The 26,396-nt window shown below is 37.9% G+C and overlaps 1 protein-coding gene and 1 pseudogene across 2 annotated transcripts; both read right to left on the reverse strand.

Moving 5' to 3' along the window:
- Positions 1-158: 158 nt before the first annotated feature.
- Positions 159-5,681, reverse strand: zswim2 (zinc finger, SWIM-type containing 2; the record flags this gene model as incomplete). Its single annotated transcript, XM_084129898.1, has 10 exons — positions 159-794; positions 1,025-1,196; positions 1,379-1,461; positions 1,679-1,763; positions 2,617-2,729; positions 3,675-3,813; positions 4,131-4,359; positions 4,510-4,550; positions 5,378-5,454; positions 5,532-5,681. 10 exons carry the CDS (start codon positions 5,679-5,681, stop codon positions 159-161), a joined length of 1,725 nt encoding a protein of 574 aa, XP_083986024.1.
- Positions 5,682-17,154: 11,473 nt separating this feature from the next.
- On the reverse strand, positions 17,155-24,358 carry LOC311091845 (calcium-responsive transcription factor-like; annotated as a pseudogene). Its single transcript, XR_014609644.1, has 12 exons — positions 24,296-24,358; positions 23,971-24,082; positions 21,478-21,596; positions 21,018-21,082; positions 20,599-20,781; positions 19,418-19,539; positions 19,176-19,319; positions 18,831-19,103; positions 18,592-18,749; positions 18,425-18,488; positions 17,894-18,006; positions 17,155-17,307 (listed from the first exon to the last, which is right to left on the reverse strand). The product of XR_014609644.1 is annotated as a calcium-responsive transcription factor-like (transcript).
- Positions 24,359-26,396: the final 2,038 nt, after the last annotated feature.

The raw sequence follows: 26,396 nt of genomic DNA on the forward strand, positions 1-26,396 counted from the left end.
TATTACACATGTGAGTGCTTTGGATTTCTTGCTACCCAGTAGTGCTATTCCTAACACCCATGCCATGAGCAACATACTACCATTATTTTTTTATTGCATACCAATTCACTTTGCTCTTGTTTTCTCATAAGTATAGCTTTGACATGACTGTTTGTCATCTAGAGATGAAGATCCTTCATATCTAGCCTGTCTGGCCTAGGTCTCTGCCTTAAGGGATCTTTCCTCAGTGGTCTGATCCTGCCGTAAGCTGGTGTCATGATAAATGGACCATTAATGCCCACAATGAGTCTTTGCTGGTCATTCTGTGTTCTGGGCAATGCTGACTGGACATTCAAAGTTAGACTGACTGTTGAAGGACTATTTGGAAAGGATACTCTCCTCTCAGCCGGTGCAGCTATGGCTCCTGAAAAGCTCCTATGAAGAGAACTCTTTTCTTTTGTATGATTGTGTTTCATGGTGGACGTTCTGGTATATGGTTCTATGTGGGAACTATTGATGCAGAGGCCCCGAAACCCCTGAGTGAGTGAATCCACTGAAGAAGGACTGCACACAGATGGTTCAGATGTCACTGTTCTCATCAGAGATGGAGAACTACCTTTCTTTACCTGCAAACCAATACCAGGTAGAAAGAACTCAGAGAGCTGTTCATCGGTACGCTTGCTCTGAACATCACTAGATGGAGCCAGAGATCTTTCTGTTCTTGGATTCCATGTAAGAGGATTGTAGATGACATGCCAGTCCAGTGGGCAGCAGTTCGACTTTCGGAGCACTGGATCAATACAGCCAGTATGGAACTGGTTCAGGTTCAGGAAAGAGAGAAAAATAGATAATAATTATCTTGCACTATGTAAAATTATTTAGCTAACAGTTTGTCTTATTTATAAGAAAGTCATGCGAGTTTGGAAAGACCATGAGTGTGAGTAATTTTGTAGAAAAAAATCAAAGACTTTAAAATGAGTTCCTAATGGCCAGCTTTATCAGCATTCAACCCACCTTAAATGAGTTGAACTTGAAAATGTGTTACCTTGTGTTTGCAGGGAAGGGTTCTGACATGCTGACCCAGTTGAAATCTTGAGAGGCAGATTCTACATTGAGCACCTGGATACAGAAATCTGGACTCTTTCCGAACCCTTATCATCGGCAAACTTTTTATTACATAGTTCGGGACTATATCACATGTCACCCCAGATATGCTGCTGGAGCTGTAAAGTAAAATAGAGCAATGTGTCTGGATAAATTCAGATATATAGAAATTATATATATATATATATATATATATATATATATATATATATATATATATATATATATGCATAGAAATTCAGTTAGCAATTAAAAATAAAAAAACTGAACAGAAGCCATGAATGGGCAGACGAACCTACTACCCATTAAATGGTTTTCCATTTTCTGTGTTTCTTCAGAGTCGTGAGGTTCTGCTGTCTGCCATGGCTGACATCTTTTCTGCACAATTGTAATGAAAAAAGGAAGACTATTTTGTTAACCCGATACTGATTCACGACCTAGCGAGCTAGAGTGCTGATTGAGATGCACCTGTCTGAAAGTTCCATATGTAAGCTATTTTCTAATAGATGCTACTAATAACTACTTTCTGTAGTTATGAATGGCATCATCATGTTTCACATGTCATGTGAAACACAAACCTTGTACAAAAACTCACCATTCGAACTATGAAGTAATGTTTTGGATGGACTCTTCTCTTAAAGCAGTCCTCACACAGGTGGAAATAACTGCACTCTGTGCACCTGTGAACGAACATCAGACACAGAATCTAGCATTAGACAGAATCAGGATAAATACATTGTACACTGTTCAAAAGTAAAAAGTAAAAAAAAGAAAAAGTAACATGAATAAATACTAATACCTTTATTCACCAAGGATGCATTAAATTGATCAAAAGTGACAGTAACGACTTTTACATTGATGCAAATCTGATAGAAATACAAAATTCTATTTCAAATAAATCTATTCTTTTGAAGAACTTTTTATTTATCAAAGTATCCTGTAAAAATGTATCATGATTTGCACAAGAATATTATAATACAAAAATAGGTAACACTTTATTTTAAGGTGACGTAGTGACACGTTACTACATGTACTTGCTATTATAATAACAGTAAATTATTCATAATTACAGGTAACTAACCCAAAACCAAACCCTAAAGTAACTCTATAGTAAGTACATGTAGTTAAATAATATTACTCAGTACTTATTTGACTAAGTACAATGTAACTATATCACCTTCAAATAAAGTGTAACCCAAGAATGTAATAATATAACACAAGAATGATTATAATAAAATAATAATAATAAATTAAAATGTTACTTGAGCAACATACAATGATTTCTGAAGGATCATGTGACACTGAAGACTGGAGTACATGGCTGATAAAAATTAAGATTTCCCATTTAAAATTTGAAATATATTAAAAAGAGGACAGTTATTTTAAATGGTAATAATATTTAACATCAATACATAAATGCATCCTTCTAGCATAACAGACTTCTTTTAAAAACGTTTAAAAAATCCTACCAACCTCAGACTTTAGTATTGTAAGTCTGCACTGATTTGTCAATGCTATGTAATGGTTGCCTACTTGAAACATTTGCCGATGATTGGACAGGCCCTGCAGATGTTACACATAACACCCAGATGTTTGTCCAGACAGTCCCTCTCATAGTAGGTTAACAGTTCACCTGCATTTTTCACCTGTCAAAAATAATAGTTAAACCCAAGATGATTTAAGCTTAAAGCTGCAGTCCGTAACTTTTTTGGGTTAAAAATTATCCAAAATAAATTTTTGACAAGTACATAACCAGCCAGTGTTCAAAACTATCTGCTTGCCTTAGCTCGATTCTAAACGGTAAGCTTGTAATAATGTTTTTAATTCCAGTGTTACTGGTGGATTTCCGCGGGAAATTCGAGCAAGTCTTTGCGTCATTACGTCACATCGGTACACATAAAGAAGGTGTCTCGGCCAGTAGGCTATATTGAGTGTGAGGATGTTGGAGGTGGAGATTTATAGCCTTTTCTCTCAGCACTTGATATAACTAAACTTATCAATTTGATGGCGGATCCAGAAAGGTTTAAACGACAACTGGAGATTCACACGTTGTAAAACGCAAAAGACTTCAGACTTTGGAGTGGCTACAGAAAAAAAGAGACTGCAACAGGGCCCATGCGAAAACAAGGATAAATATCGGAAGGGCATTAAATGTAGTCATTTGTAGTATGATGTTGTTAACATTAACAATTTGAGAACAAAGTATAATTTGCACGGTTTGACGTGATATGATAAGCGATTTAATCAGCGTGATTTACTGCAATGCTTTTTCCCCCTTAGTTGGTCAGAACAAAAGTGGATGTTACTGACTTGTTCAGATGACATTTTTGGTGAAAATTCTAATGTTGGTCATACTTCCAAAAAGTAGAATCTGTGATTCCGAATTACAGTATCCACACCGGCACGGTGACCGACAGCCGCACATTCTCCTCAAAACATTGGATTAATTTGCGCTGTGCCGTGCAATTCCGCAAATAACTGCAATTGCAGATTTCGAACAGAGATGGCGACAGAGGAAAAACTACGGACTGCAGCTTTAAACAATAGATAGTAATGAGTTATTTAAGTGACTGGGTCTTGTAATGATGTACCTGTTCAATTAGCTGCTTAAAAGTGCCGAAGTCTTCTCTACAGAGTGGACACTTAAGCAGGGCACATGGGTCTCTCTTTGTTTGGTGATCAGCCCATACCTTCATACAGGAAATGTGGATGTTGTTTCCACAGCTGAACCTTTACAATGACACATAATTACAACGCAACCAGTCACAAACCGCAACATAGAAATTGCGTGTCAGTAAGGATCAGTACTAGCTTTTTGGGTTAAAATGGAAACATGTGATGCATTTGGCTTTAAAGATGGAAACAATACAATATTTATAATACATTTCTATGTTAAAAAATTCATTGATTTCAAAAGTTTCATCACTAAAACATATTTACTTCATAGTTAATACAGTATTTACCATGAAATTCATAAATATATTTAGAAAGTATCCACTTAATTTCCTGAATAATCTTGATTTCTGGATTAAATAAAAACCTCTTACTTGCAATAGGTCACAGGCAATTTTTTCAGCAAAAGTTCTTCTTGACAGATTGGACATATATCATCTTTCTCTACATCTTTCTGTCTGATTCCTCCATCTTCCTCACAAGGCTCAGGACATGAAAGGTCTGCTGAGTTCTCCCTTTCATTAGAGGATGTAGTTTTGGTCACATAAAGCCCTTGCAACAACTCTAGGATTTGTCTCTCCGCAAGACCGTACTGAAAACAGTCTGAAACAGAACAAGTGACCAGACAGACAGTTATAGCTCAAACATTAATGTACAAGTAGTATGTGCCTTTATGTACAACTGTTTGGAGGATCCTACTGGAAAGGGTTGCATTGAGTGATAACACTTTGGGGGAAAAAATGGTCTACTTACATTCGTGATCTCCTGGTAGTCGGAATTTACGCATTAAAATCCTAAAATAAAATGTTGATGTAAGGTAAGGTAAGATTATGTCTCAATATGCAAACGGTGTATGTGATTCTTCAACAATGAGCACTTTTCTGTCCAATGGGTTGATTTTTATTAAAACTAACAAATTTAATTTCATATTATGAAGGCCTTTCATGTAGCCTATAGATGTTTCATGTATTTGTTGTTGTCTCCTTGACTTTCATTTCAAATTCCATAATTTTAAACAATCTATCGATCTAAAGAAACAATACCATTCCAATATGTATTGTGAGAATATTTTTTTATTATTATTTTAAATTAAAAGTTACTAAGGAGTCGACAGTGCCAATGAAAAGCATGGTGGATATGAAATATGAGACATGTGATGTGTGATGAAATATGATAGACATAATGTGTCTGAATATTTGTAATTGTGTCATATTTTTACTAGCAAACAGAATATTTTTCATTGTGTCCAGAATATTTTTCTAATCAAGCTGTCAAGTTATGCATAGTGTGAAAATATTAGTAATTGTGTGTACTTAAGTTACACAAAAGCTAACTGTTCGCTTTAGCAAAACAAAGTTGTTTAAAATGTAATTTCTAGTACAATGCAAACCATCATTTCAGTTGTGGTGGAAATGACTGTCACTGTAGTGGAAATGTTCAGTGAATGATACAAATTCTTATGAGATAAATGTTGGAATTTCTTAGTAAACAAATTAAACTAGCATGTGACAGAATGTGAAAAGTGTGTTTTAACAAATAGTTTACTTTCTAAATGTCCACAGCTTAAAAGTGCCCATTGTTGAAGAAACACTTTTCAACCCCAAGCATTTATTTAACTTACCAGCAGATGTGTGTGCAAAGATCTTTCTCTTTCTGGAAGATAGGGCAGGTACACGTGTGTGGATCTCCCAAGCACACCTTAGATATGAAATAACATCATTAAATTGCACAAAATATACTAAAAATGTATGAAACAAAAATCAGTACAAACTTACTTTATAATTTTTGCTACCCCCCTCCTCTTTCAGTAGAAATCCAATCGGTCCAAACTCTTTGAGGATGAAAATAGTAGTGTTCAGTGCTCGATGTTGGTGTGAGATGACCGCATCACTCACTGCTTTCCTCCACATTGTTTTCCGGAACATTATTAAATCAATTTCGTTCAAAAATGCGCTTATATTATTAGCGAACTTTTTCCATGAATAATTAAGACTGTAGACGTATCATAAATTCGTTGGCTGGCACTCTGAAACTTTTATATTAGAAGCGCGATCTTGAATCCGGTGTTGCTACGTTGAATCTGATGTTTCTATAGCAACAAGCTTATAAACAGTAGATGATACGTATCACCGCTTGATGGCGATACAAGTATGGCAAGCCGTTTAACATTTAATCATTTCAACCGACTATCTATTTTCATGCTACTAGAACTTATTTTTTAGATACTAGTATCTATTCCATTAAGTACTAGTACTTATTCATTAGGTACTAGTGCTTATTCTTTAGGTACTAGTGCCTATTCTTTAGATACTAGTGCTTATTCTTTAGGTACTAGTACCTTTTTAAAGATACTAGTACTTATTCATTAGATACTAGTTCTTATTTATTAGATACTAGTACTTATTCATTAGATACTAGTTCTTATTTATTAGATACTAGTACTTATTCATTAGTTACTAGTACTTATTCATTAGATACTAGTTCTTATTTATTAGATACTAGTACTTATTCATTAGTTACTAGTACTTATTATTAGATACTAGTACTTATTAAATAGATACTAGTACTTATTCATTAGATACTAGTAGGCTACTTATTCCAATAGTGACTAGTACTTATTCATTAGATACTAGTAACAAATTTATTATTTTTTTTGCCATTGACTTCTATGGGGATCTGTCATTCAGATATCAACTATTCAGTTCTGACTAGTATGTATTACAATTGTGATTAGTACATATATATTAGATACTAGTAGTTATTAATTAGGTACTAGTACTTATTTTTTAGATACTAGTACCTATTAGATACTAGTATGTATTCAATAAATACTAGTACTAAGTATTTACAGAGTAAATTCGCGTCTCTTTCGTCCTCTGGTGAGGAGAGAGCTGTCAGGGAAATAACCTGTGTTCTGACGGGGGTAGAGAGCACTTTAGGAATATACCCATGGCCATGTCTCAGCCTAAGGACAGCTCTGCAAGCGAGCGCCAGTAAAAGAGCGGTTTTGAGCGGTGTTTGACCTGAGGCCGCCTTGGCGGTTTATGTAAGCCACCACTGTCATACTGTCCGTTCGGACTAGGACGTGATCGCCTTTCAGGTACGGGAGCAAGGCTTTGAGTGCTAGAGCGACCGCCCTCATCTCCAGACAGTTTATGTGTAGGCGCTTCTCTGGGCTCGACCAAAGGCCAGAGAAGGGCTCCCCAACCTAAGTTGGAGGCGTCTGTCGTGACCACCTTTCTCCTTGAAATCACACCTAAACTCACGCCCGACTGGTACCAGTCGACAGCTTTCCAGGGAGTCAGGGCTTTGATGCAGCCGCGACTCGCCTTGATCAGTAAGTTGCCGGAGCGCCACGCGTGAGCTGGTACACGGCTGTTTAGCCAGCGTTGGAGAGGGCGCATTAGCAGTAATCCGAGCTGGAGAACTGCTGATGCTGAGGCCATAAGACCCAACATCTTCTGGAATCTTTTGAGGGGGGCGCGGGCGCCCGCTCTGAAAGATGCCGCGAGGCGCTGAACTGTGAAGCTATTGAATATGTTTAATAATATAAAATGTGCAGAACTGTCACCAAATTCAGTTCACACATCACTGCTCTCCTGCTGGTTATACTACATTACTTAGTTTGATAAAAAATGCATAATTTTTATGATTATTTATGATGAAATAAAAGCAATAACTTCACCCTTTTTAGAAAAAAATATTAAATAACTTCACACTGTGTGTGAAGTGTAGGCTACACACAGTGTACAGTGTAATGCCATCAAATTCAGTAAACAAATATAATGCAAAAGCTGCGTATACAGTAGGCTACCAATATAATTTGTGTAAAGAATAGGCCTACTTATTTTTTATGTGCAATTACTTCCCAAACTAATTGTTGTAGGCCTATAACCAACATTAGAGCAGTGATGTGCCATGTGTGAACTAAATTTGGTGTGTTACAGTGAAGTTATTGAATATTTTTCATAATATAAAATGTGCAAAAGCAGTGTAGTATGACCAGTGGGTCACCATTGATGTGTAAACTGAATTGGGTGGCACTACAGTTTGTAACATTGAAGTTAATGACTATTTTTGTATTTTTGACTTTGAGTTGATGCTGTAGTCTTTTTTTGGGTTATATTGCACTTTGCAGACGGTCCCTTTGAACTAGTCTCTCAAACGCCTGCTCATAGAGATCAATTTAGCCTATATTATAAAGCTTGTTTTGATGAGAATCGGGTTGTAGCTCGTTGTCTGGGTTACTGTGATTGTAAATAGGTGTCGTTTGTGTTTTAACAACGTTTAGCTCAAGAATAGGGAAGTTCGAATAGCCTATGTGAATATTGCCAACTTCACTGAACTCCTTTAGTTAAGCACTGACCGCATTTCTTATTTATATTTGAGTCCAAGTTCAAACACTATGAAACGCTCCATTAACGTACGGAGCTCTGAAACACTGCCAGCGGGACATTAAACAGGAAGTGTCTGTCCGAGCTCAAAACAGGTTTTGCGTGGGAACGCAAAAGTTTTGCGTGGGAACGCAAATAACTTTGCGAGGGAACGGAAAAATTTTGCGTGGGAACGCAAAGTTTCTCGGGGGAACGCAAAAGTTTTGCGAGGGAACGCAAAAGATTTGGAAAAAAAAATCTCCCATCCTAAAAATTTTTTTCCACCACCACGTCCCTTTAGGGGCTCCGTAAGAATACACTGTGACAGAGGCAAAAAATGAATTAAATAAATAAATAATAATAATAACAATAATGCTTATGATGACGCATGCAAAACAGAGAGAAAAGACTAAATTCTATTAGAATAATTACCACTGTTACCAGTCAAATTAAATCATTAAATGAAAATCCATCTTTGCAGTGCATATGTGACATTAAACACATCGTTAATATAGTCCAAGTGACTACAGTGGCTCAATCTTAAGTTTATCAAGCGACGAGAATACTTTTTGTGTGCAAAAACAAAAAAAACGAATAGTGGGCTAAAGTTTTTTGTTGTTGTTGTTTTATTTAATTTTATCAGTAGGAAATCGCGCTGAAGAAGTCTCGTTCCGAACACATCGCGATATTTGGCATCAGTTCACGTGTGTTAGATGTTGGTAAGTAGTAAATACGCTGTCCTAATAATGTGTGATATAATGTATTTTCTGTTTGTCGATATTAATCAGATTAGCTCGCGATCAGTCACTGCATTATATGTGTCATCTCCACGGAGGCTTTGCGTTTTATTGCTTTTTCTAATTCAAAACGGTGATAAACACGTCACATGACGTGCTATAGGCCTAAAGACCTTAAATCAGTTAATCATATTCATATCAGATTAAAAGTAGTACAATTAGTTCCAAAGTTGTATTTGTAGTAGAAGCACAGTACGAACAACACTTACCATGCTTTTACCACATTAACATTAGTTTTACTGTGGTAAGTGTAGTAAAAAGACAGTAATCACAAAACTTACCATGCTTTTACCACACTATTGGTAGTTTTAATGTGATACTTATTGTAAATGCACATTAACCACAACACTTACCATGCTTTTACCACAGTAACCCTAGTTTTACTGTGACAGGTGTGGTAAAAGGACAGTAACCACAACATTTACCATGCTTTAAACCTCAGTAACCTTAGTTTTGCTGTGATTGGTGTAGTACAGGACAGTAATCACAAAACTTACCATGCTTTTTCCCCAGTATTGGTAGTTTTAAAGTGATATTTGTTGTAAATGCATATTAACCACAACACTTGCCGTGCTTTTAATGCTTTAATGTAACATCCCATGTTTGTAAGGCAAATCAGTACTTTTTCCTTTAAATAATCCTATATATTATACATAATGATATTTTCTCTTTTTTCAGCTGAAAAGACCAAAAGGACCTTTCGGACTATTATTGTTTGAGGACAAGTAAACGGAGGAGACGGACAGCTGCAAAGGCAGATATTCGCAATGGTATGTATGTGTTGGTTTGAACCCTAAATCAAACATTTTATCAAGCATTTGTTGTTTCTTAAACCTTTTCTCACAAAACCCATAGCCCAATCAGTACGAACATAGTCTGAAAGTCTTAATAATTCACAAGATTTAACAAGTTGTCAAATTCGTACGATACTCGTACATATTTGTATACTCGTACACAATCCTGCAGCTTTTACTCTTAGTGCTGTCATTGGCTACTGCCTCAATTCCTGTACATATTTATTGCGATATTTGTAAATCAGTTGCGCCCCTTCTTGGAAAGTAGTCGGATGTCCCACACACTGTCAGAAAGTTGATATTAATTGCATTGTATTTATTACAATTATTACAAATTGGTCCCCGTCTGTTTATGTTCCAGTGATACATGATGTCTCTCCACAACTCATAACCTACCTCTGTTTGCAGGGGTGGAAAAGCTTATCTTACTTGTCACATGACATCAGATACTCGATTATTTTGTCATAATCAGATCAGTTACACTGCTGATAACTGTCCCGTTTGCATGTAAATCATTTTCATATGATTATTGCTTGCTATTAAAGATTTTATTCATAGAAATGCCCCCACATATTAGTGAACTTATAACATAAAAATGCTTTTAACATTTAATTATGCAACACTCTTTACAGAAAAAATATCCTACAGTTATATATAAGCTGACTATTTGCAAGTAATGTATTAAAATTACCTTCCTTTCTGTCTTGCAGGATTACTTGGTCCTTTTTTTTTTAAAGATCTCTACAATATCAAACTCAACAGCTCTTTTAAGAAAAAAAAAATCAAACAACCCCTACATCCCCACATGTTGTTTGGGAGGGTTTCAAGAAAAATGCTCCTCGCTCATCTAAAAACAAACTCCAGCATATTCAGTTGTCAGACACGACTGGAACTTCAAACACAGGGTTCTGTGGTCAGATGAAACTAAAAAAAGAGCTTTTTGGCAGCAAACACGCTAGATGGGTTTGGTGCACACAAGGATAAAAAGTACCCCATGTGTACAATTTAATATACCACTGGATCTTTAATGTTGTGGGCCTATTTTTCTGCTGGAGGTCCTGGACTTCTTATTCAGATACATGGCATCGTGGATTCTATCAAATATCAACGGATAAAAAAATCAAAACCGGGCGGCTTCTGCTAGAAATCTTATAATGGGCCGTGGTTGGATCTTCCATCAGGACAACAATCCAAAACAAACATCAAAATCAACACAAAAATGTGTTTCGGAGCACAAAAAGCATCTGCCATGATGAGTGGAGTGAACTGAAGAGAAGAAGCACCAACATGGATCTGGGAATCTGAAGGATCTGGAGAGATTCTGTATGAAGGAATGATCGCTGATCTCTTGTCAGGTGTTCTCCAAACTCATCAGGCATTATAGGAGAAGACTCAGAGCTGTATGAATAATTGTGGCCAACGTGTTTTGGAGAAAAACATTTATTTCATAATGTGATTTCCCCCCCAATTTGAATTCTTTTACTTCAATGAAAGGTTAGAATTTTTCCAATTTTTTGAACGAAAGGTCAAATTTTTTGAATGAAAGATTTATTTTTTACAGCCATTTTTGATCATATTTACCGGGGGTATGAACACTTTCCGTACCCACTGTATATATACAGACCCTTTCCAAAAAATTAGAATATCATGGAAAAGTTTATTTATTTCCATAATTCCATTCAAAACGTTAAACTTCCATAGATTATAGATTCAGGGCCCACAACTTAAACGATTTCAAGTATTTAGTTGTTTATTTGTACATAATTTGGGCTTCCAGCTCATAAAACCCACGAAAACAGGATTTCAAAAAATTTGAATATTACATGAAATCACACAGTAATTACACAGTGATACCATGGTCATTGAACCAGGTTTTGGTTCTTTTGGCAGTGTGGGCAGGTGCAAATCCTGCTGGAAAATGAAGTCAGCATCTCCATAAAGCTTGTCTGCTGAAGGAAGCATGAAGTGCTCTGAGAATGTCCTGGTAGACGGCTGCGTTGAGTGGACAGCGCAGTGGACCAACACCAGCCGATGACATGGCTCCCCAAACCAACACAGACTGTGGAAACACACTGGACTTCAAGCATCTTGGATTGTGTGCCTCTCCATTCTTCCTCCAGACTCTGGGACCTTGGTTTCCAAATGAGATGCAAAATTTGCTCTTATCAGAAAAGAGGACTTTGGTCCACTGTGCTTTATTAAATCCAGAGTCAACGCAGCCATCTAGCTAAATCTGCAGGACAGTGGACGCTGAGGGCCAGAGTAAACCATCACTGCTTTAAATAACGCAGAACATAAGCTGACCCGACTGTCCATTAAACAACTTCATTTGAATGGTTTGTGTTTTTTGTTTTACTTTCAGACCAGGTCTGCAGAACGCCTGACGATGGGATGTTGAGACTTTTTCCTCTGGTTGAGAAAAAGCTACACCACATCAGTGATCACATCTTCTGTTCATGTACTGTAGGGTACAACTGAACAAACTGTTTCGACGAGGAAGAACAACATGAACACGACAGAGACCAAAACAAATAGTGTTCCAACCAATCACCGACAGGGGGTGGGTGTTGTGTGGTTTTGTGCTCGTGCACGGCTGCACGCGAAGTCGGAGCTGAAGAAGAAACTGGCTCAAAACCTATTTTTTACAGTCTATGGCTCAAAACCTCACAACACCCACCCCCTGTCGGTGATTGGTTGGAACACTATTTGTTTTGGTTTTGAGTGGTTGGTGAAACCAATTGTTTTTGTGTGCAGATCTCAGAGCCTAGGCTGCCTACAGAGACAAGTTTTTTGGACGGCCTGCTTATGGGGCGGGCAGCTAGCGGATTGTTTGGAAAGATTAGATGAATGTGATCTTTTTTGGGGGGGGGGGCCTGAAATCACTGATACAACCTTTAAGATGCAAATAAGAGATTCACTGCAATTATTTGAAAACTGCAGGTGAGTGTGTGTTGAAGCAGGGTTGGAACAAAACTCTGTAGGGCTGTGGCCTTCCAGGAACTGAGTTTGACATCTAGCTCATCAATGTCAAAATGATTAAAGAAGTGAACGAATGCCTGATAAAATGTAAGTAGATAAACATTTAATATTTGACTGTTTTACAATAGAAATGTTCAACTACCGACAGTATACGGTGACGCAAATTACTCAACTTTATTTATTTATTAAATTTTGCCTTTTTAATTGAAAATATGCTATAATTCCCTTGATTCATTTAGAGAGAATGCATGCATAATTAAAAATAAAATATTATTTTCAGATGGTTACAATTATTTCACTAATACAATAAGCCTTTCTTTTTCTTTTTTTCCCCTTAAATCACGTTTATAATTAATTAATTCCTTTAAATAAAAATACCCAATTTTAGTTTGGGCTAAAGCCCCGAATATCCACTGACCTTAGAACCGCCCCTGTGTAAAAATCAAATGTAATTTGTATTTAAATTCATTTAAGGTGCGTATTTTTGTATTTTCAAAATACATAAAATACTTTTGCCAGTCAACCTCGTTATCAGGGTATGAATTTGTGCATCAAGTAGATCAGTCATTCACTGTAGCTCAACATTGGATCAGCGATATTTTTCTTTTCTTTTTTTCTTGTTTTTTATAAGGTGAGAATGTCATGATCAATTCTACTTGTTGATTAATCGTTTACATAGATGGGCCTATTTGTGGGGTAAGCAAATATCCGTGCAGCTTTTAGTGCGCAGGAATTATTGGAACGTTGGAGTGGAAAAAGAAGCATTGATGAATGATGCTCCACAAAAATCTTCAGCTTTTACTTTTATTGTACATAAAAAAATTATAATCAAAAAGGGGTAAATAGTGTCAAATGAATCTAAATTAATTCTAATTTTAAATTTTATACTTTCTAATTTTAATACACTTATAGAAACAAATAAACGTTACATAAAATAAGCATAAAATTACTTAAAAAGCATTGTATACCTGCAAAAAAAAAAAAAAAAGTTTGAAATTCAGTTTATGCTGTGGAATCAAAACTAATATTGAGAATTGTGAAACCATGATATTGTTACTGTGAAGTAAAATTGAGATTTTGGTCATATCACCCATCCATATTGTAGTGTTCACCACAAGTAATAGACTACATTGTAACCAGAAATAAGTATATAAATGGCTGCTATTTTGCATAAGTTTATTTGTAATTGCCAGAAAGAAAGAAAGAAAGGGCAGAGATGTGGTTAGGAATGAAAAGTCAGTAGGCCTATGTAGTTTCTTCATTCACTGTGACCTATACCTGCACTGGATGGTCAATTTCACATGTATTTTGTGTATTTTCAAAATACAAAATACTGTATTTGTATTTAAATAAATTTTTTCACATAGTATTTTGTATTTGTATTTTAAATACATTTCCATGTATTTATGCCCATGTCTGTACATAGAGGAATAAAAGATGATAATGGTAATTGGAGAAGCATATAATACATGTAACATAGAGCTCATGCTGCTCTAATTGACTTACTGCTGATATCAAGTGTTGTTTACATTTAAATGATCCTAATCAGTCTATGTCAGTCCAGTAGATTGAGTTGATTTTTGAAATCAGCACAACTGTTTCTGAAGCCTTGAAGCCTGAACGCACTTGCTGCAAGCTCTTCACAACTCTACAATTTGGTAAGTCTTAGTGATTTTTCCACAGTTCTTCTTGATTCATTATCATGGAGCAGCGTCGGTCACGAAGAACCAGGGCTCTTCCCACACGCCTGAGGGGATTCTTGGTGGAGGGCGTCTCTTCTAGTCCGGACCCTTGTGAGCTTCCACAGCTGGCAGCTGTAACGTTGGTCAGGTTAGATCACACTTACAGCTGCATCTCTGCCAAAGCTCAAAGGCCCACGGGTTTGGAAGAACACTACTTGAAGAATGCTGCTGTCCTTCCTGACATCCGTCCAGCAGTCTCAGTCTCTTCAGTGGACGTGCGTCAGCAGGATGAGCCTATCTCCATCCACGGCTACAGCGTAGAGGCCTACCAGGACATCTACCGCTCTGTGGTGGAGCCCATGATGAAGACACGCAGTGGTCGGCAGCGTCCCTACAGCCTTAAACTAGGACTGAAGATCAAGCAGCGACTGTGGGAGGCACTCAACCGCCCTTCACTGGTGGAGACGGAGCATCCTGATGGACGTGTCCGGAACACTGAGAGCTTCTCCACAACCAGCAGAGGCTTCCCTCCTCGAATCCACAAGGACATCAGTGAAGAGCCCCTGCCTGAGGAACCCCGAAGAAAGAAGCCCAGACACTGAGTCATCACAGTGTCACATGGAGCCCGGAGTATCACACAGCGGGACCTGTATGTAAATACTGTATATAGTTACAGAGCAAGTTTATAGTTTTATGAGTAAGTTTTATTTTGTAGAGTAAGTTTGGAGTTTTATAAGTAACGTTCAATTTTATTTTCTAGAGGTGTTTTGCACATTGTTTGAGGTTGTCAGGATGTTTTTGGTGATTGTCAAAGCATTGATATGCTGTTCATAGGTTGTTCAAAGTGGTTTTTAGTGTTTTGCTACACGGTTGTTGGGATGTTTTGGATGGTTTCCTGTGTGTTGACATGCGTTTGCCAAGGTTTTTTGCGCAGATGTTAGCGTGTTGCTTTGCGGTTGCTGGACTCTTCTGAGTGGTTTTTCATGCATTGCTATGTGGTTGTCAGGATGTTTAGAGTAGCCTAGTTGGTTGATATGCGGTTGCTTTTAAGCAGTTACTGCAGGTTAGGGAAGGTTAGGGTCCCTCACACGGTTTGCAGCTTGACGTGCTGTGAGGGCTTGTGTGCATCAGTGATGCTGAGAGCTACGCCACTGGTACTTCACAACTACTGCTAGGGTCACCCATAGTGGACAGGTCTCAGCTGAGATGCCAGACGAAGACAAACCACCTGATTCTGGACGGCAGAAGATTGACCTGATGTTCCTGGCAGAAGATCACTGTCTCGTTACAATGACAACAACATCAGAGGTACCTGAATGGAAGAAAATTCATGATTCAAGAAAAACTGATTATTTGTGGAAGTCATCAATGGATCAATGGAAGCAACCGATCGAACAGAACAAGGTAAAACAGTTTAATATTAACAAAGGCTGCATTCTTTCTTCAGCATTTTTGTAAAAGCATTCGGCCAATTAAATCAGAGGAATGCTAATATTATAATTTCTTACATTCTTGTATATGTATGATAAATATGAAATAATTCTCTTCTAAATTCAGGCACACGATCATGTAAATACAGGCAAGCAGAGAAAATGATTAAAATACAACAATTACTATTCACAGGTATTATCACAGTAATCCGACCTTCATAAACAGACACTGTTGTTCTTCGACTGTTCTTCTGTTTTGTCCTTGAAAAAAAAAAATGTGTCATGCCTTAAAATAGTTTGAATGTAACTACACCCTTGCCTCATTTAGTAAACCGGTTCTATGCAAATTAACCAGCTCAGAGATCCACTCATTGACAATCACACGTTGATCTGATTGGTTACAAGGTAGTTTGTGACATCGTAAACACCAGCGATTTCAAACCTTGTCTTTGGTTCACTGCAGTTTTAAGGAAAAAATACTCAGCAGCGTTGCTGACTTATGAATTTGCACATGGTTTGTCTTAAAGCATATTAAAAACACCACATAGACATATAAACAACATTAAAAACTTGAATTTCACCACAGGAGGACTTTAAAAAGTCCACCGCAAGGATCCATTATGCTTCTATTCAAAGGGTAGAAATACCTGCAGAAATACTCATAAGATATTCTTATAAAAAGTTGCGAAATAGTTTTTTGTGTGAATAGAATGCAACAGAAAACATTTAGCTTTAAATATTTAATTTTGATCTCATTCATACTTTTGAGAAATTGTTTTTTTTTTTCTCCAGTCACCACTGTAATAAATTAAAATAGCAATAATGGGAAATGGAAACAAATAATAATACAAATCAATATTGCATGAGTTCATGTTATCATAATACTGTACTTGAAACAATGAATCAGTCCTCCATTCGTCAAAGAGCTCAATCGTCAATCGCTGTTGTCACAGAAATGGACATTTGTTTTCTTTTCTCGTTGTTGTATTTCTGACTGCTGAGTCCACACATCCATAGATTTCCCACTCTCAAGTGTCGTCTGCTGAGGGAGTCAAAGCTGAACAATAAGAACAAACAACAGGTTTATATGTTATTTTCATGATTCTAATTGGTTAAATTTAGATTTTTGTATTTTATTTCTGTGGTGTCATGTACTTACTATGCTTGCAGGGTCCACAATCTGGACTGGAATGGCCTAACCGTCCTCTAACAAGTTCTGTGTGATTCCACCTTCAGCTCCGGCATTAGTCACCGAGGTCACACTCACCAGCTGGCTCATGCCGAGCAGGGTCGGGGGGTCACACCTCCGATATGATATATCTATCTATATCTATATATACCTCCTAAGATATGCTTTCACCAGCACTGCCACTTGACTGGAGGAACTGGGACGGACTCATCAGAACAGGCTGTGGAGGTGCTTCTGGTGGTGGTGGTGGGGGTGTAGGTTGGGCAGTGTCTTCAACTGGACACAAGGCAGGCTGTATCTGGATGGCCTATCAGATAAGAGGAGAACACTCTTAAAGGATAAGTTTGCCAACCAGAACCCAGGCAAGTTTTTATGAACAAACATTCTTCCATTAATGTTAATAGAACATTTGTTCAAAGTTATATGTTTTTAAATAATGTTCTCAAAACTTTAGCACAAAAACATTAGTTGGATGTTTATCTAACATTTTTTTTTTAAATGTTACAACTTGTTTCAGAATGTTCAGAGAACATTCAAAAGTAACCTTCACATGTTTGCAAAATTATAAAATTGAATGTTCCCTTAACGTTTGCATTAACCAACAAAAGTTTTTAAAATGTTTAAAACCAGAGGTTTTGAAAGCTCTGAAATAACGTTTTAATAAGTTAATAGGAACATAAAAAAAAGTTCAAAACAAAAATGTATACAAAAATTGCGTTTTCAAGCATTTAATTTGAATGTTTTTTCATGTTTGCTTCAATTATACTATCAGAACAGTTGATCACCCTGAAACTTTTTACATTTATTCAGAAATTAAAAACTTAAAAAATGAATGCATTCATTTAATAAATGAATAGATCCATATAAAAATGGTAATTTCAGGACAGGGTCACCTGGAGATGTGCAAAGATATTGGGCTGCAGTGAGGTGAGAGAGCTGAAGAGCTGCACAGCCTCTGGAGAAAGAGTGTCACTCTCTTCCAAGAGTCCTTCCTTCTGAGAGGGCACTGTAAATATAACAGCAGTACACTAGATTCTGTGGCAGGGTAAACAATGCTTATACTTTGACTACAGGTATGTGCTTTCTTTTTGAGGCAGGACCTTTCCTCTACTCTCTAACTGAATGATTCCAAGATGTTAAAGGCTGGAATACACTACACAACTTCTGAACAGATTTTAAAACTCTAGGCATCATACATACGCTGGTGGAAAAACTGGGCATCACACACTGAATGACTGAGGAAACGCAGACACATGGAGAACACACAGTTCTTCAAATTCCACACAGACAGGACTCCTGGCTCAGCCGGGACTCGAACCAGGGATCTTCTTGCTGTGAGGCGACAGTGCTACCCACTGAGCTACTATGACAAAAACCTGGGAAAGACAAAAAAAAATTCAAACAATATTTCAACAGTATTTTACCATCCACAGTAGCAGGAGTCAGGGTCAGAGTCTCTGGAAGCAGGTTATTAGCTTCTGCTTTTCACTGCAACAACAACAAAAACTTAAATAAATGCTTACTACAGAAAATGGTTGGCATATTTGTGCTCACCAATCTAATGCTTTACAAACATGTTTTCTGTTCACACCTCTGTATCTGAGGTAGGCCAGTGGTCCCGCCGTCAGCTGAAGAGCTTTTTGAGCCTCATGGATGTGGTTCTTGATGTCATTGACAGTGGGAAAGTAACACAGATTGTGTCTCTCAGGCACTTCCTCTGACTTGAACATCTCATGTTCCACAAACCTCCTGCCAGGGCGTTCACAAAGCAACGGTAAATATTTTTCCAGCAAATAAAACACAGGAGATTTGAAACCATCGGAGTCATACCTGAGCTGCTTGCGGACAGTGTAAACTTGGTTATGACCTTGTGCTACCAACTCACAGATCTTCTCTGCCACGAGCGGGTGTAGTCGAGAGGGTAGGGACGCCCCATCCTCCATCGTGACATCCTGCATGGCTTCACTGTCCAGCTCCTCTGTCTCTTCATCTTCATTTTGTTCTTCCTCTGCAAAGCAGATCTGCTCTGGAAGTGGAGGCAGGTTTGCAGTGTCCACGTCATGGTACAGGTGGGCTTTCTCTCTAGGGAGCTGGGTGTAATACCTGTCACGAATGTAAATGAATGAAGTGAACCTTGCAGTCATGTGATGGACTGTGATGGCTAGATGTTTATACCTTACAATGCCTCCGACATCCCATAAACTCTTCTTGAGGTTGAAGAAGGCTTTCTCCTGCTCTTGTCGCACTACCTTCTTGTCCACTTTGGGATCTGTAGGAACCTTGTACTCTAGGAATTTTCCTACTTTTTTGATATATATTCTGAAAAATGGTCAAATATTACAGTGTGGGTTTCATAATGAACTTCCTGTGCACAGAACAAATCTGTTGTGCTTTGCCCAACTGTAGGTTGTGTGTACCTGGCAGGGCAGGTTGCTTTGTAGAGTATGTTTTGATTCATTTCTTGCTCAGACCCTTTTTTTAAGTTGAACGCCCTTCCTCCGTGGACCAAACTGGCATTCCATCACAATGGCTCTGCTCCCTTAAAACCATATTAAAGATCAAGATAAAATGACTTTGTGTGCATATTGTAAAACCATTACATTATATGCAACAACAGCATTCAATCAAGGCTTAAGAACAAGGCATGTCCAGCCTTGACATGCAACTTGCTATTGCAAGCATTCTCATTCTAGAAACAATTTGATTGAACAAAAATCTGCACAAATTAGTATGGAAGCTTGTTTACGCCATATAATAAAAAATAAAAAAGGGTAATTGTGACTTGGGTAATTATCTCACAATTCGGACTTTTTTTCACAGAACTGTGTGATATAAACTCGCAGTTGCGAAATATAATGTCAGAAATGTAAAATAAAAGTTAAAAAATAAATAAAAGTCAGACTTTTCTCAGAATTGCAAGTTTATATTTGCAATTCTGACTTTATTTCTCGTAATTGCAAATTTATAACTGTGAGATAAAAAGTCGCAATTATCTCTAAAATTGTTTTATTCCATAATGATTTGGTCTGTTTCCCTGCCAAAAAAAGATCAACTCTGTAAATTTTAAATTCACATACAATGCTTTTTAAATGTTTGGGGTTGGTAAGATTTTTTTAATAGGTCTCTGAAGCTCACCAAGTCTGCTTTTTTTAATCAAAAATATAGTAAAAACAGTAACATTGTATTATTATTACAATTCAAATTAACTGTCTTCTGTTCAAATATTTAAATTGAATTCCTGTGATGACAAGAACTCAATTCTGTCATCATTCTAATGCTGATTTAGCTGACCAATGTTGCTGCTTAATCTTTATGAATGCCTTCACTGTCATTTTATATTTCTTTAATGCATCCTACTGAATAAAAGTATTTCTTTCATTCAGTCAGTCGTATCTGCTAAAGTTTAATTTGCTAATTTTGTGAGCCAATATACCACTAGCATTCAGATGTCCCAAAATTTACAGACATTGATTAAAATTCCAATTTTGAATTATAGTCAAAACTCATTCAAATAAGACTAAACAGCTTTAAGACTTACATAAGGGTATCTCACATAAAGTCGTACCACAGATCCCACAAGCAAAAAGGGCCATATTACCTGCATTAACAAAGGGAATGCCATCATAGGGCACATACTGTGATTTCCACATGAGTCTGGTGGAAGGTTTAGCCGGTGAGGGTGATTGGTGGGTGCCAAACACAGCGTGAGTCTGCTGCTTGTGTAGAAGCAGAACGACCTCAAGTTCTGCCTCTGTGTTACAGTAACCACGGTATGATTCTTCTGTTCCTCGTAAAACAATCACACAGAAAAAAGATTCACCAAGCCACATTAGCTTAACATCATCAGATTGTGTTGCTGTAAATGGATCTGCTTGACAGAGGGCTCTACGCACAATAGAAAAAGTACAATGCATTTAGGCTATTTCCATGCATATTAAACTACTTTTTTTAAGTTATTATTTAAATTTTTATAAGTGAAACTCAATTTATCCATTTTCTACTGGACAAACCTCACACTTAGAGCCCAGTTTGGTGCCCCTGGTGGTAATGGCTTCACTGGGGGCTCAAATACATCAGGTGAACTGAAAGAAATGAGAAAACATTTCAGTAAAACTGTCAATAATTTAAGGTACACTTAAACTCCAGGAATAGGGCATGGCCTGAAGCAGTTTTCTTGTTGTTCAAGCAAGGGATAAATTGAGCCAGAACAGTTTAATTGGGTAGTTTGTTTGTCAACCCATTCCATATGCATATGAATGCTTTTTACTAATCCAGTACATATTTTCCAGCTCCATTTAGCTCCATACTTGCGCAAGACTTGTAAAATCTGTGTTCAAATAAGTGTTCAAAAAAAAAGCATGTAGTTAAAAAAAAAAAAAAAAGGTAATAAAAAGCAACAAACACAATAGGAAAGTTCATCTTTCAGATTAGATACAGAATGTGACAGATATAATGATGTGCAATCAGGTTTACTGACCCTTTTTTCTGAATTTTAATACCAGTGACATTCTGAGCCGCTAGTGCAGATAAACTATGGGTGCCATCATTGTCTTTTGTGGATGTGATGATTGACTGCTGTCTTTTCTCACAAGATTCCTATTTAACAGAACAGAAAGAAATGGCAGAACCAGACAGCAACCAATTTTCTTCATTATTCTTTTCATTTTCTGTTTATTTTATTAGTTCTATTTCATTTCTTCATTATTAGATGTTAACTACTCTATTATATATGCATACGCATCAGCCACTTTATTAGAGGACATTTGAGTGTAGTGAACTGATGATCTGAGAGGATTTGAGCTTTGTGACATTGTGCATTATCCTGCTGGAAGTATCCATCAGAAGATGGGTGCACTGTGGTCATAAAGGGATGCATATATTCCTAAAAGGTAAATGTAGGAACCTAACAAGTGCTAGGTTTAGTGTATGTTACAGTGGTCCACAATTATGGAATGAGCTGGATACTAATTTAAAACAATCTGCTTCATTACCTATATTTAAAAAGAAACTAAAGCAACAACTACTGGAGAGATATAAACCCGAGGGATTTGCGGCTGAGAGTTAAACCCCTTTCTCTTGGTACAAGGATCAATTCAAATTGACGTACAAAGGTACAGTGACTGTCAATTTTTGTCTGCTTAAGATAACTGTCTAAATACCCACAATTTAAAGAATGGTTGTCCTGGCACCTAAAGTTGGACCGCTCACATTATCCTTGCCAGGTGGGTGGGGTGGTGCTGGTGGTGGGATGGACCCCTGTTTATAAGCTGTTGCTTTTTAGGGGTCCATTTTTCACAATAGAACACAATTGTTTTTCCTGATCAGTTGTTGGGCAGGTTACTTTGAACTGTGGTGTGTACTATAGTAGTAGCTGCAGCTTTGAAATGTAATGTGTTTTGTACTGTATAATTTATACTGCTTCGAAAATGTAGCTGAGTAACTGAGTAACTACTTTCAATTGCTTAACACCTTTGGCAAGATTTGGACTGAAATGGTAGTCATGCCACCGAGCCGGGGTGCAGTCAAAGATTTCCTTTTCCCCATTCTCTCGTGTTTTGTTTTGACGTTGGATATAAGCTCCTGCAGATCTTGTACAACAGTATCCAGCTTGAGTTGGCATGCTGCATCTTATTTGTTTGTAACTCGAGTTACTTGAATTGTGATGACTGATATATGACTATTTTGTGTGGGTAATGTGTTGTAGTCCTTGGCTGCTGAAAAAGTAATATATTTTGTAACTTGTTACTTTTGTAATATGCTACCCCCAACAACTGCTTCTGATGTAGCAACAAATGCAATGTGTGAAATTGTGGAAATAAACTAAACTAACTAAAGGGATGGACATGGTCAGCAACAATACTCAGGTAGGCTGTGGCATTTAAACAATGCTCACTTGGTACTAAAGGACCCAAAGTGTGCTAAGAAAATACCCCCACACCATTACATGCATTCAGAGATGCTCTTCTGGAGACCTTGGTTGTAACGAGTGGTTATTTAAGTTGCTGTTGCCTTTCTTTCAGCTTGAACCAGTCTGGTCATTCTCCTCTGACCTCTGACATTTTGACCCATAGAACTGCTCTATGCTGCTCACTGGATATACTGGATATTCTTACTTTTTCTGACCATTCTCTGTAAACCCTACAGATGGTTGTGTGGGAAAATCCCAGTAGATCAGTAGTTTCTGAATTACTCAGACCAGCCCGTTCAGCACCAACAACCATGCCGTGTTCAAAGTTACTTAAATCCCCTTTCTTCTCCATTCTGATGCTCATTTTGAACTTCACCAGATCGTGACCATGTCTACATGCCTAAATTCATTGAGTTGCTAGAGTTAGATATTTGCGTTAAAGGGATACTTCACCGATTAGCATTAAGCTGTGTATCAGTAGAAACCCGGTGGTATTTTCGAAAGACCATGCTTCCCTCCCTCATGTCCCCCTGAGACGAGAGATTTCTGTATTGTGTGTCTTAAAAAAATACTCAGATGACGCAAAAATCGTAATTTTGCGTCATCGGAGACTTTTTTGGCCAGAGCTAGATCTGCATGTTTTCAACCCGCCCATAGGGGGTTGGATCTCACGATAAAACGCCGTCTTTTCAGTTTCGAGTCAACTAGTAGCCTAGTTGTATCATTTCTTTCGATACTGCCCTCTGTAACCGGTAGGCATGGTTTGGGAGTGGCCTCGTAGGGCAGCGAAGCAAGTGCATTCTGGGAGTTGCTGTCTTTCATCCACATGAGCCAAAAATACATTTTCTGGCTTTTCTTTCTCTAGAAGGCACAGACTTCTAAAATAATTTCTACTACATAAATGACCCAATTTACATCTTTCCAGCTGTAAAATATCCCTTTAACAAGCAGTTGAACAGGTGTACCTAATCAAGTGTCCAGTGAGAGTGTGTGTGTGTATATATATAATTAGAAAAGCAATACTCAGTAATATATTTAATAATAAAAAACATAATTCATTACCAGATGAGTTTGCTACTTTCAACAGCTGACGGTGAGGTAGTAACATCTGAGGGCCCTCTATAGACACAGATGGGACACCGTACAACTGTCCATTCTCCCCTTTCACGATCACCTGAAAAAATGCATCCGTCTTTGAGGTGGGGAAAAACTGTCATAAATATATCGTTCAAAATGACTTAATGGGTGGAATACACAAGGTCAAGCTCATATTTTAACATTTTGGTATATCTGGTGACTGAGTCAAGTGCATGGGTAATACACATGTCTTCTAGTGGGAGTAATAGCCTGTAGTTTATGGTGATGGATCATAGTGCAATGTCCTTACCACCCGCTCATACTGAATAGGATGTCCGTTTTGATCAAGTATAACTAAGTTGTCACGGTTCATAAATCCTATGTCTCTTTCTTGTCTCGTGTTCTGTTGTGTGTGTGTGTGTGTGTGTGCTGATTGTGTGGGCGTGCCGGCTCATTAGCGCTCATCAATGATCCAGCTCATCACTCCCGTCACCAGCTGCAGCTCATCTCATCACCTATATATACTCACCACTTTCTCATCTCCTTTGTCAGATCGTTGTTTGTGGTGTCCCGGTGTTTGTTCCAGTCAGTGTCTCGAGTCTTGTGCCTTCCTTGTTCCTGTTCGTGTTCCTGTGGATTTACTCTGGATTCATCTCACCTCTGGACTCACTTCACCGCACTGCTGCACTCTCTTCACCGGGTTCATCTGGCCATTGGAGTCCCTGCGCCGCTAGCCTGTCGTTTCTGGACTGTTACTATTTTTACTATTATTTTTAATGACATATGATTAGGGCTTTTGCGAGATTCACCCAACTCGTTTGTTTGTGTGTGGCCATTAAACATAGTATTTTAGTGAAGAGTGGGTAAGGATTATTCAGTACTGTACAGTATTTCTACTAGTCTGCATTTCTCCTTACCAGTCCAGCTCGTGTGTCTGCAGACTGTAGATCCTCTCTCTCTTCAGACTGAAGAACATCTTTCACATCTCTCTCTTCCTCCATTTATTCTATCAGCCATACACAGCAGTCTAAATCAAGAGCCCAAGCCAGAGATACACTACAATTATGCATGAATTGAGATGTTTTACTATTGGGGTAATGTTTTTGTGAATTTAGTACAATGTGAAAAAATTATTTTGATGGGTGTCAAACTGAACCCTTTAGTAGTTGGAGAGAAAGATGCACACTGCTAGCCACATTTAGTTCACGCATATGCTATTTTTGTGTAAGGTGGCCGTCTCTTTAGATTTTTAGGTAGAAGTGCAATGCTTCATAAATAAAGCAGCAATAAAATGAGAATTTGTCAGTGATTATTTTGCAAGTCATTTATCTCAATCTCACTAACATTTCAATTGGAACGTTTAGGCAACACTTCTAGTGTTTTTATGCTATGCGAGCAATAATTCAGGTTTATGGAGAGAACATAAAAGCCAAGCCATATTGGACCAGTGCTCGCTAGCGCAGCAGTTTCATGAAAACACAGCGTGTAAAAGAAAGAAAACAGAATTTAAATCATGTTTTCGAGTCAGCTCGCTCTGACAGCGCATCCCAATGTACAGGATGCAGTCGAGCCCACTCAGCCCAGGCTTTATATACAGGAAGCAACTAGAATTGAAAACGAGTCTACTCAACCTCGTCTTCGTCCGGTAGAGAAGATAGAGAATGTGATTTCATGTTGAATAGTCGCTCTGTTGAGAATATTTAGTGTGTTCACCGTGTACATACTCTGAGTTGACTAAACTTACTCCCACACACTTTTTTTAAACCAGCATGCCTCGAATTAAGCAAGGTTTGGTCTCTTCCGAGAGTTCAGGCCTTCAGGGTTTGTTTGACGGTAAGATAAACTTGCTCTCGCGAGATTCATGACTTGCTTTACGGCACGACGTCACATACATCAACAACATATGAAGCAGCCTCAATGGAAGACACTAGCACGCATTTCAGACTTGAATCATGGCAGAGTCGACCATAGACAGTATATAAACTATAGACAGTATATAAACTGGACACAGCGACCCCATTGGATTCAACGTAGACAAGTGAAGTCAATTAGAAGCACTCACTTTCTGGGGGTCGAGCGTATTGCGCAGACTCAAACTGAGCTTGACGATGTAGATGTGACGTGAGCAACCCGTCTGTCTTCTAGTAGCTGTGCCAAGAGAAATCTGAATCATTCCTTTCCGAAACTTGCAGAGACGGAGAGTGTGAGTAGGAGGTGTCCATGAGCTAGGAGCAGGAGAAACAAAGTATTCTGATGAATTATTTTGTCATTTTGCCTCCACGTCCCCCCGATTGCCCGTGAGCTTCTCCTCCTGTCCATACGGTAATTTCAAGAGAGTCGCGTGGTTATGACGCAATCGTTAACCTACTTTTACAAAAACTGCTTCTACGGGGCCATAACGTAAGATACAA

Source organism: Abramis brama, assembly GCF_963993115.1.
Source record: "Abramis brama genome assembly, chromosome: 11".
Lineage (NCBI taxonomy): Eukaryota > Metazoa > Chordata > Actinopteri > Cypriniformes > Leuciscidae > Abramis > Abramis brama.